At 43.2% G+C, this 12,301-nt stretch overlaps 1 protein-coding gene across 2 annotated transcripts in view; it reads left to right on the forward strand.

Annotated features, from left to right (window-relative positions):
- The window catches only part of LOC142257711 (receptor-interacting serine/threonine-protein kinase 3-like), a 61,863-nt gene extending 49,800 nt beyond the window's left edge, over positions 1–12,063 (forward strand). For both annotated transcript variants that reach the window (XM_075329852.1, XM_075329851.1), the window contains exons 8-10: positions 2,745–2,839; positions 5,515–5,569; positions 9,217–12,063. In XM_075329852.1, the coding sequence (XP_075185967.1) occupies positions 2,745–2,839; positions 5,515–5,569; positions 9,217–9,437 (371 nt within the window). In that variant the 3' untranslated portion in view covers positions 9,438–12,063. The remainder of the gene's footprint in view (positions 1–2,744; positions 2,840–5,514; positions 5,570–9,216) is intronic.
- Positions 12,064–12,301: the final 238 nt, after the last annotated feature.

The following is a 12,301-nucleotide window of genomic DNA, read 5'->3' on the forward strand; positions in this document are numbered from 1 at the left end:
TCTGGGGTTTGCAAAGCCTTGATGGCTCGGTCTTTTAAAACAGCAAAGTCCATTGCAGGATATTCCAGAGTCCACAGCCGTAGCTGCTTGCGGTCCTCCACTGACCCCAGGCCTTGCAGAAACTGTTCAACAAGCACCTTGTTTCCTTCAGCTTCACTGATGGGAATGGTTAGTTTGAGAGTCCGTAGCGCTGATTGCAGCCTTAGAGCATAGTCTCTAATGCTTTCTTGTGGGCGCTGCTTGCAGTTGTAAAACTTTATCCGGAGTTCTGCCTCAGTGCGGTTTTCAAAGGAAAGTCGCAGACGTTCAAAAATGGCAGTTACTGAGGCCCGGTCCTGATCTGTCCAGGTCTCCGCCTCCAGCTCTGCGGCGCCTGATAACTGGCCGAGTAGTACAGACGCTTGCTGCCGGTCATTCATCCCAAACATATCCAGGAGTGTGCGGATTTTTCTTTTGAATCCTTGCAGAGTGTCAGGGGAACCATCATATTGTGGTAGCCAGGTAGCGCCTGGCACATACGGTAAAGTCATTGGCATTATCTGCGCGGTCGCTCGTGCGTCCATGTCACCTTGATCTTGAGGGGGAACTGCCGCTGCGCTCGCTTCACCCGGCGCCGACATCTTTCTATGCCCCCTTGGTTTTCAGCAGCAAGATGGCGGCAACTGAATTTTTTTTTTTTTTATTCACTTTGGGCTCAACAGTTTTGGAGAAGGCGCACGTCACCCAGGTTAGTGGGTCCAGTCCAATCCTGTTCGTGACGCCAAAAATCAATGTGTGACGCCCTAGCAGCAGTCGGACTGCTCGGCAGACACTTTGATGAAAAACAAAAAGGTTTTTTTACGGGGGAGAATATTTGTGACGCCACCTGCGGTGTGCGGTAATAAGGAATACCGCCGCTGCTGTATGGGAGTGCCGGGGCTGATGGTGTTGGGGCAGCCTGGTGGTGATTCCCTCCGCAGGTAGGGGCCCCGGGACTCAGGGTAGGGAATAGGTAGGAACAGCCTATATTGATATAGGGCCGGCAGGGCGCTGGGGAGCCAGGGTACTCACTCAGGTGTGATGACGCATTCAGTGGACACAGACTCTGAGGTAAACAAAGTCTCTTGGTACTGCTGCACTCGGTGACTGCACGTGCGGTGGTCCCTTTCAGTGATTCTGTGGTGGACTGGAGCCTTCCTCCATACACTGTATACTGTGTGTGTCCCTGGCCCCGTTGGCTTGAAACCTTCGGGTCCCGTCCCTCTTTTTAATTGGGACCTGCTCTTAGCAGCTGGCACGTGGGATTTTCTGTGACTGCTCTGTGTGGGAAGTCCTATCCCTCCGCTGTGCTGACGCCGCTAATCTCTGAGCCGTCAAGTACAGGCCACTGTCTGCGACCCAGCCAGGCTCTCCTCAGGGAGCTCTTAATCCCCAGGTCCTCTCTCTTTTTCAGTTACTACCAACTGTCTAACTGACTCCTCCCACCAGCCTGTCTGACTCATAGGTGGGCGGTTCCTTTCCCAGCTGGAACCACGCCCCTGGTGTGCCTGACAAGTGTAGTGTTTGGGTGACTAGGATTTGTGCTGTTAGTACAGAATCACTGTTGCGGACCCCGGAACCAAGGAGGGTGGGCCCTGCACCAAGGATAGAGAATAGTGCAGTTCCCTGTGACACCCTGGACTAGTCCAGGGGCGTCACACATGCACTAGCATTTTTGTAAATAGCGAATTGAGGAAGGGACGGATTCTGGAAATGTTTTTGAGTTGAAGACGGCAGGAGGTGGTGAGGGATTTGTTGTGTGGCATGAAGGAAGGACAAGGCAGAGTCGAGGGTCACTCCGAGGCACCTAACTTTGGATACTGGGGAGAGCGTGATGTTATTTATTCTAATAGAGAGATCAGGTAGAGAGTGTAGGTGAGATGGAGGAAATATGATTAGTTCAGTTTTGGCCACATTGAGCTTTAGGAAGCAAGAGGAGAAGATGCATTAATAACTGTAGTACCGGTGTCCCTGCTCTAGCCTGCCTCTCCCCCAGCAAGAATGCCAACTCACCGCCGCGGCCGGACAGCAACCTCTTCCGCATTCCCATTGTCGACCATGTGCTCCTCTGTCTTCTCATCCCAGGGCCTGTGAATGCCACAAAGGTCTCCTGGAAAAAAGTTAAGGCAAGCGCCTGCCCTGCTTTTATAGGGCTGGCATGCCATTTTCCGGAAGTACCTTTCAGCCAATAGCTGAGAGGCACTAGATACTTAAGGAATTCTTACAATAGGGGAGTGCCCTGAGCAATTCCTTCAGTTAGTCAGTTTAGCTTATAGTTGTCAGGTACTGTGCTCCTGTCCTGTTACCTATGCCTATGTCTGCCTTCCCATACCTGTTTACCCTGTCGTGCCCACTCTCCCTGTCTGTCCCAGCCATCCTGTCTGCCTCAGCCATCCCAACTGCACCCGCCTGCACCAGAGACTGTACCTGCCTGCATCTGTTGCTGCGTTGCCTGTACTGGTGCCCTGGGTTTCAGCTGCCACAGTTCTGTACACTGCCCTGGGAGTGGCACCTGTCATCTACCTTAGTGGTCACTTAGTCAAGGCCCTCCCATGACAGAGTAAGCTCGGGTTACACCAATAGTTTAGTGGGTCGACTCCTACTACTATTTGCCTCAACACCAGCAAGAATTACCGTAACTTCATTGTAAAATATCATATTGTGCTACAACACCCAAACAAAATTATGTAAGCTGTGTTCAACTAATAACAGGTGTCTTATTTTAGCTTTCAGAGATCAGCTACAGAAAACTCAAGTGACAGAGAAGCAAAGCTTAGGAGGAGAAAAAGCAAAAGATGAAGAACCTGAGAAAGACAATATGGTATGTTCTCCATGGCTCTAGAAGTTTTCTAGTAGGTCTATAGCAAGATGTGTGGTAGGTAGAGATGAGCGAATAAGGAACAATTTGAATGTGCCTGTTTGCACAAAAATTACCTGGACATTGGATTCACTGAAAAGTTATTCTTCTAATGGAAAGCCCTTTATCATGCCCTTGGGTCTTACATCACTAACTCACCATACTGCCCCTCTGCTACTCACTTTCTCCTGTCCGGTGATCACTGCATCTTCTTATCATTGCCACTAGTGCTGACTCTCGGGGCCTATTCACACTGGACTGAAACTTACAAATCTGATGAGGCTTGAAGTGATGTGACCTTGTGTGAAAACATTCTGAGCCTCATTAGAGTTGGAAGGCCGGGCTAGAATGAACAAAGCCGGGGATTTCAGCACAAGTGGTGGTGATAAGAAGACACAATGAGGACTGGATAGGTGACCGTGAAGATCGGAATCGTCGGACAGATAATTGGTAAAGTGAATTCTGCATAAGCATTTTTATTTTTTCATCTTTAAATGAAGCAATTGTGCAGAATTAGCAAAAGCTAATTCCAAAATATCTTTTGTTGGTAAATGCAGATTATTGCAATGTTCAAGTAGAATTCAATTCTATATATATATATATATATATATATATATAGAATATAGATATATATAGAATATATATATATTCGCTCATCCCTAATGGAAAGCCCATTTTTTTTATCCTATAAGACATACAGTGCCTTCTTGCGAAAGTATTTGTACCCCCTGAAATTTTCAACCTTTTCCCACATTTCAGGCTTCAAACATAAAGATAAAAATGTTAATGTTATGATGAAGAATTAACAACAAGTGGGACACAATTGTGAAGGTGAACGAAATGAATTGCTTACTTTGAACTTTTGTAAAAAAGAATAAACTGAAAATTGGGGCGTACAATATTATTCATCCCCTTTACTTTCAGTGCAGCAAACTCACTCAATAAGTTCATTCAGGATCTCTGAATGATCCAATGTTGTCCTAAATGACTGATGATGATAAATATAAGCCACTTGTGTGTAATCAAGTCTCCGTATAAATGCCCCTGCTCTGTGATAGTCTCAGTGTTCTGTATAAAGCGCAGAGAGCATCATGAAGACCAAGGAACACAACAGGCAGGTCCGTGATACTGTTGTGGAGAAATTTAAAGCCGGATTTGGTTACAAAAAAAGGTTTCCACAACTTTAAACATCCCAAGAAGCACTGTGCAAGCGATCATATTGAAATGGAAGGAGTATCATACCACTGCAAATCTACCAAGACCCGGCCGTCCATCCACACTTTCATCTCAAACAAGGAGAAGACTGATCAGAGATGCAGCCAAGAGGCCCATGATCCCTCTGGATGAACTGCAGAGATCTACAGCTGAGGTGGGAGAGTCTGTCCATAGGACAATAATCAGTCATACACTGCACAAATCTGGACTTTATGGAAGCGTGGCAAGAAGAAAACCATTTCTCAAAAATATCCATAAAAAGTGTTGTTTAATGTTTGCCACAAGCCACCTGGGAGACACCAAACATGTGGAAGAAGGTGCTCTGGTCCGATGAGACCAAAATCAAACTTTTTGAACACAATGCCAAATGATATGTTTGGCGTAAAAGCAACACAGCTCATCACCCTGAACACACCATCCCCACTGTCAAACCTGGTGGTGGCAGCATCATGGTTTCGGCCTGCTTTTTTTCAGCAGGGACAGGGAAGATGGTTAAAATTGATGGGAAGATGGATGGAGCCAAATACAGGACCATTCTAGAAGAAAACCTGTTGGAGTCTGCAAAAGACCTGAGACTGGGATGGAGATTTGTCTTCCAACAAGACAATGATCCCAAACATAAAGCAAAATCTACCATGGAATGGTTCACAAATAAACGTATCCAGATGTTAGAATGGCCAAGTCACAGTCCAGACCTGAATCCAATCGAGGATCTGTGGAAAGAGCTGAAAACTGCTGTTCACAAACGCTCTCCATCCAACCTCACTCAGCTCCAGCTGTCTACAAAGAATGGGCAAGAATTTCAGTCTCTCGATGTGCAAAACTGATAGACTCATACCCCAAGCGACTTGCAGCTGTAATCGCAGCAAAAGGTGGCGCTACAAAGTATTAACTTAAAGGGGATGAATAATATTGCACACCACAATTTTCAGTTTATTATTTTTTATAAAAGTTTAAAATAAGTAATACATTTTGTTCAACTTCTCAATTGTGTCCACTTGTTGTTGATTCTTCACCATAGCATTAAACATTTTTTATCTTTTTGTTTGAAGCCTGAAATGTGGAAAAAGGTTGAAAAATTCAAAAGGGGCCGAATACTTTCGCAAGGCACTGTATATTGTAGACCCCCACTATATAGACACTCCATAGATACTCCAGTCCTACCTCCATAGTTGGTAATACTATAACTCCCATTTAATTCCAGTAGTATTTTGGGAATAACATATATAATTTTATAACTTTCAATGTGTAATCAATATTTTTTAACCTATAATGTACTAATTTCATTCCTTTCGGATATAAAAAAAACCCCTTATATTGTTCTCCATATACTTTTCTTAATATTTTCCAATTACTAAAATGTGCTAATAAAATCTTATAAAAATGATTAGCTGAGCTTACTCTATCTTTGCTTTCTTTTTCAGGCCTCTCCTAAGCCTTCAGAAGTCATAAGGAAGAGCAAAGATTTTTTAGCAGGAGGTTGTTAACAATCTTATATTGTATTTAGAAAGAAACTGATCATATCTAAAGTCAAGATCAAGTTTCCTCAATAAAAATCACTAAGGCTGCTTTCACACTACGTTTTTTTAACATGCGTCATGAACGTTTTTTTTGCTGTAAAAGCGGATCCTGCTTTTACAGCAAAAAAACGCATGTAAACGCATGTGTTATTTTGCAGAATCCTGTCACTTTAAGTTTATGGGCGGGCATTGGAGTCATGTGATCGGGAGTGAGGGGAACTGAACGTGAGAGACTGGGAGTCGGCTTCTGACAGCTGTGGAGGCTCGTAACCAAGGTAAACCTTTGTTACGAGCGTCTGCAGCTACTAGAAGCCGGGCTCCCTGCACACGTAACCAACGTAAACATTGGGTAACTAAGAGAAGCGCTTTCCTTGGTTACCCAATATTTATCTTGGTTACGAGTGTCCGCAGCTTTCAGGCGGGAGAGAGAGAGAAGAGAGGGAGGGTGGAGAGAGGGAGAGGGAGGAGGAGGTAGACAGAGAGGGAGGGGGAGAGGGAGGGAGAGAGGGAGGGACTGATCACCCGAGGCTGTTTTCTGGGCATGCTCAGTAGAGCAAGCAGGATCCTGTCTATCAGCATGCCAGCGTTCACCTGCGTTTGCATGCTGTTTAGTCAGGATCCAGCAATTTGCAGTATTTGGACACAGCTCAAAAACGCTACAAGTAGCGTTTTTGAAAAATGTTAAAAAACTGCAAGTCGCTGGATCCTCACTATAACGCACGCAAACGCAGGTGAACGCATGTTAACGCGAGTCCATTGCAAATGCATTGAAATGTAAACGCATTTGCACTGGATCCATTTTTGCGTTAAAAAAACGTTCATGACGGATTTTAAAAAAACGTAGTGTGAAAGCCGCCTAATTAGTTATAGTGACACCATCACTGTTTGTCTACACGCTGAAGGTAGTAAAGTAAGACAACTATATATGACACGTAAAGGCTACTTATGGAAATGCAGGAACACTTCAAAAGACTGGCTATTTAGGAATATATAGACAAGATTGTAATGAGTATTATCTTTTCTCTTTAAAGGGAACATGTCAGGTCCAATATGCACACAGAACAACAAGCAGTCCCTGTATACACTAGCATAGATAAAGAGATCTTTAGAAAAAGTATTTCTAATGATCTTTTATGGTACAGTCAGGTCCAGAAATATTTGGACAGTGACACAAGTTTTGTTATTTTAGCTGTTTACAAAAACATGTTCAGAAATACAATTATATATATAATATGGGCTGAAAGTGCACACTCCCAGCTGCAATATGAGAGTTTTCACATCCAAATCGGAGAAAGGGTTTAGGAATCATAGCTCTGTAATGCATAGCCTCCTCTTTTTCAAGGGACCAAAAGTAATTGGACAAGGGACTCTAAGGGCTGCAATTAACTCTGAAGGCGTCTCTCTCGTTAACCTGTAATCAATGAAGTAGTTAAAAGGTCTGGGGTTGATTACAGGTGTGTGGTTTTGCATTTGGAAGTTGTTGCTGTGACCAGACAACATGCGGTCTAAGGAACTCTCAATTGAGGTGAAGCAGAACATCCTGAGGCTGAAAAAAAAGAAAAAATCCATCAGAGAGATAGCAGACATGCTTGGAGTAGCAAAATCAACAGTCGGGTACATTCTGAGAAAAAAGGAATTGACTGGTGAGCTTGGGAACTCAAAAAGGCCTGGGCGTCCACGGATGACAACAGTGGTGGATGATCGCCGCATACTTTCTTTGGTGAAGAAGAACCCGTTCACAACATCAACTGAAGTCCAGATCACTCTCAGTGAAGTAGGTGTATCTGTCTCTAAGTCAACAGTAAAGAGAAGACTCCATGAAAGTAAATACAAAGGGTTCACATCTAGATGCAAACCATTCATCAATTCCAAAAATAGACAGGCCAGAGTTAAATTTGCTGAAAAACACCTCATGAAGCCAGCTCAGTTCTGGAAAAGTATTCTATGGACAGATGAGACAAAGATCAACCTGTACCAGAATGATGGGAAGAAAAAAGTTTGGAGAAGAAAGGGAACGGCACATAATCCAAGGCACACCACTCCTCTGTAAAACATGGTGGAGGCAACGTGATGGCATGGGCATGCATGGCTTTCAATGGCACTGGGTCACTTGTGTTTATTGATGACATAACAGCAGACAAGAGTAGCCGGATGAATTCTGAAGTGTACCGGGATATACTTTCAGCCCAGATTCAGCCAAATGCCGCAAAGTTGATCGGACGGCGCTTCATAGTACAGATGGACAATGACCCCAAGCATACAGCCAAAGCTACCCAGGAATTCATGAGTGCAAAAAAGTGGAACCTTCTGCAATGGCCAAGTCAATCACCAGATCTTAACCCAATTGAGCATGCATTTCACTTGCTCAAATCCAGACTTAAGACGGAAAGACCCACAAACAAGCAAGACCTGAAGGCTGCGGCTGTAAAGGCCTGGCAAAGCATTAAGAAGGAGGAAACCCAGCGTTTGGTGATGTCCATGGGTTCCAGACTTAAGGCAGTGATTGCCTCCAAAGGATTCGCAACAAAATATTGAAAATAAAAATATTTTGTTTGGGTTTGGTTTATTTGTCCAATTACTTTTGACCTCCTAAAATGTGGGGTGTTTGTAAAGAAATGTGACAATTCCTACAATTTCTATCAGATATTTTTGTTCAAACCTTCAAATTAAACGTTACAATCTGCACTTGAATTCTGTTGTAGAGATTTCATTTCAAATCCAATGTGGTGGCATGCAGAGCCCAACTCGCGAAAATTGTGTCACTGTCCAAATATTTCTGGACCTAACTGTATGTATGTATGGTATCTTTTATGCTAATGAGTGTAGGGACTAGTCCCCTGGGCGTTAGTTCCATTAGCATGTTAGCATACCCCTGTGGGTGTGCTAACATGCTAATGAATGTGCAGCGTCAGATTATGATCTCACTCACCTCTCCGCTGCCATCACCGCCCGACGCTGGATTTCGACTCAGTGAGCATGACCCCGGAGTTTCGGTTATACACACTATGAATCGGGGTGTACGCGTCCCGGCTTCAAACTGAAGTAGTGCGCATGACCGAAAATCCATCATCATGCACACTGAGCCAATATCCAGCGTCAGGCAGCGATGGCAGCGGAGAGGTGAGATCATCCTTTGACGCTACGTATTCATTAGCATGTTAGTACACCCACAAGGGCTTGCTAACGTGCTAATGGGGCCGACTAGCAAGAGAAGCAACGCCCTTGGGTCTAGTGCCCGTGCTCATTTGCATATGATAAAAGATCTTTAGAAATACTTTTTCTAAAGCTCTCTTTATCTATGCTAGTGTATATAGGGACGAGTATGCAAGGATTAGCATTATGCACCAAGAACTGCTCATGGTTTTTGGTGCATATTGCACCTAACAGGTTCCCTTTAAAAAGACTCTCCATGAAAACTACTTTGATTTAAGATGGGAGATCATCCCAGTGAGGTTTCACTGTATTATGTGTAGACAGTAATTACTATATAGTGTAGGCCCAATCATCTTATGAGCCCTGTCATGGATGTCTTCATGTTTGCTCCAAAAAGGTTGTAGACATTATACATGGTTTACATGTGTGCTAATGTCCGTTTTTTTGTTTCAGAGCGTATGCTGGATAACTTTGCGATAGTCATCAAAGAATCTAGTGAGTATAACAAGCTAAAGAAGAAGTATGAAAATGATGAAATCATTCCTAAAGGACTAAAGGAGCACCTGAACAACAATCCAACTTTGAAGGAGTTAGGGGACAACGTTGGGAAACGCCTAATTAAGAAATATGGAACCAATACTAATCTGGCTTTATCTTTTTTTAAAAAATTCTAAGACATGCCAATTAAAATTCAAGCACAATTCGAAGAATTTAATTGGACAATAGATTACTGCTATACTATATTAAAGAAACTCATCTTGGTATACTCTTACATGTAAGACCTGTATCTTATGGAAGAATATAACTAAATACAACCAAGAGTTTACATATCATAGAGCCTCAAATAATAGGATGCCACCAAACCTTCAAAATAACTACCAGTGCTCCAAGACTTTGACCTTTTTCAGTCATTCACCTATCCTACAAAGAAAGAGGACAAGAACCTAGTTTTTGTGGATGCTGATTTCTAAGAAATATGTACTGGAGTGAATCAGATGATTTTTATAATAACCTTACCTTTATCTATGACCTTGGGGCAAGATTTGTGTTACTCACTAGAGAAATGTATAATGTCAGTATTACCACTACTACATTCTTCTAATACTCCCTTACATGAGAACTTTACTCATCCACACACCCACCAGACCGAACTACCTGCCACTAGCCTTGCTAGGCTTTTGTCCACCAAGAACTGAAATTGTCTAGTATTTCAACCATGACATACATTCCCGACACAATTTCAGATTGCTTAGCCCACTACTGAGCCATCCTCAATGGAGACCTTGCTTCAGACACCAATCCTCCAGGCCCTGGGGGCTCTGGAACTAAGGTCATCACCATCCACTACAACAAAGTTGCAAAAATATTCTTTAGTTATGGTCTTTTAGGCTGTATAAAAGCTGCATAGATTATGAGGTACCTTCAGCTTCCATTAAGGCATAAAATGTCCATGGGAGATGAACCTGTTATGGGGCCTAGTAGGCATGTGGAGCCTAGACCCTACATCACTATATGTCAGATGTATTAAAAAAACAGAATTACTAAACCCCTTTCATTTGCATATACTCATCTTTTACCTTTTTGATATTGCTCTGTCCAAAATTAAAAGCAGATATTCTTGGCCACTACTGAGAATATAATCATGGACACCTTTACTACCAAACACACTAGTAACATGTTTACATAAATCAGCTTCATCCTTCATAACCAACTGATTGTCACTTTCATCAGCCTTTTATTATATTGGGCCTTTCCAAATTCGATGCCAGCTATTAAGGATGTGGACAAATTTAACATTGACCTCTCGATGCCTCTTTTTAGGCATCTCTCACGTTTGGACTTTTTAGTTTTAAAATAGTTGTCCACTACTAGGACAACTCCTTCTGATTATACTTTTTCCCCCAGTTAAAATAAAAGACCCTGTACTCACCTACTGTACTGGCACCATTCCAGCGCTGTCAGTAACTACGGTTCAAAGCTCACATGACATTGTAACATTACGCGAGCACCACGTCCAATCACCACTGGCTTCTCTCTTCCCTCCTTCGGACCAAATCAGTTAATCAACAGGAAGTGACACTGCGGCTACCACTCACTTCCTGTTGATTGCTCACTTGGTTCGAAGGTGCGGCAAGAGAAGTCGGCAATCATTGGAAGTGGGACTCACGTCACATAATTTCATAAAAGCCCCAAACCACGATTACTGACAGCGCTGGAATGGATCCAGAACATTCCAGCGCTGTCTTTAATTTTAACTGGGGGAAGCAAGTGGAATCTAAAGAGATTGTTATACTAGTGGACAACCCCTTTAACTGCTTCTTCTAAAAGTTGATTTTACCCAAACATTTGTGGCTTTTTGTCAGTTTTTATCTCTTCTTTTAGGTTGAGCACCTACTCCTGTAAATTATCTGCATCCCATTTCTTTCTAGTGTGTTTGCTCAATTGTAATCTCCACCTCTGTAGAGAGCATATGTCAGCCATTATTCTGCAGGCAGGTGTTTTGAGTATGCCTGGGCTTTTCCATCACTGGTTTGATGGGCTGTATCTTTTTTTTGCTGTTGGCAAACATGGGGCAGAGGGTGTAACTTGAATATCATGGGTCACAATGAAAAATCTTTAACTGATCCTCCAATTATAATTAGTCTTTAATAGAACTAGTCTTCCCATGTAGTCCAATGGACCTTTTGACTACAACTGGATCTAAGGTCCAGGTGTGACTGCAACCCCTTCATCAATTATCATTTCACCTTTGCTTTGTATTAGTGTTTACTATACTGATCACTTGCTTTTGCGAGGAGCTCTAGTATTATATTGTCATAAAAACAATTTTGTGTTATGATGTGTTTAATATCTCATCATGCCACGAGGAGTTCCTCAACTAATTTTGATACTCGGTGGAAGACCTGAACCATGTATGACCAACCTAAAGTCCTTGAGTTTGCATCTTGTTATACTATGTGCATTTTTCTTATAGTTTAAAACTTTTGCTTTTGTGACATGGAGATTGTTTATGTTGAAGAGTAATGAAAACCTTCTTACTCATTTTAGAGTGATAGCATTGAGGTCGCTGAGATAATCTTCTTAGCAAACATGTGATCCTATGTGTCTAAACTAAAGCTGGTGTCACACACAGCGACAACGACAACAACGTCGCTGCTACGTCACCATTTTCTGTGACGTTGCAGCGACGTCCCGTCGCTGTCGCTGTGTGTGACATTCAGCAATGACCTGGCCCCTGCTGTGAGGTCGCCGGTCGTTGCTGAATGTCCAGCTTCATTTTTTGGTCGTCACTCTCCCGCTGTGACACACACATCGCTGTGTGTGACAGCGAGAGAGCGACGAAATGAAGCGAGCAGGAGCCGGCACTGGCAGCTGCGGTAAGCTGTAACCAGCGTAAACATCGGGTAACCAAGGGAAGCCCTTTCCCTGGTTACCCGATGTTTACGCTGGTTACCAACCTCCGCCGCTCTTGCTGCCAGTGCCGGCTCCTGCACTGTGACATGTGGCTGCAGTATGCATCGGGTAATTAACCCGATGT

Source organism: Anomaloglossus baeobatrachus, chromosome 12 (genome assembly GCF_048569485.1).
Source record: "Anomaloglossus baeobatrachus isolate aAnoBae1 chromosome 12, aAnoBae1.hap1, whole genome shotgun sequence".
NCBI lineage: Eukaryota > Metazoa > Chordata > Amphibia > Anura > Aromobatidae > Anomaloglossus > Anomaloglossus baeobatrachus.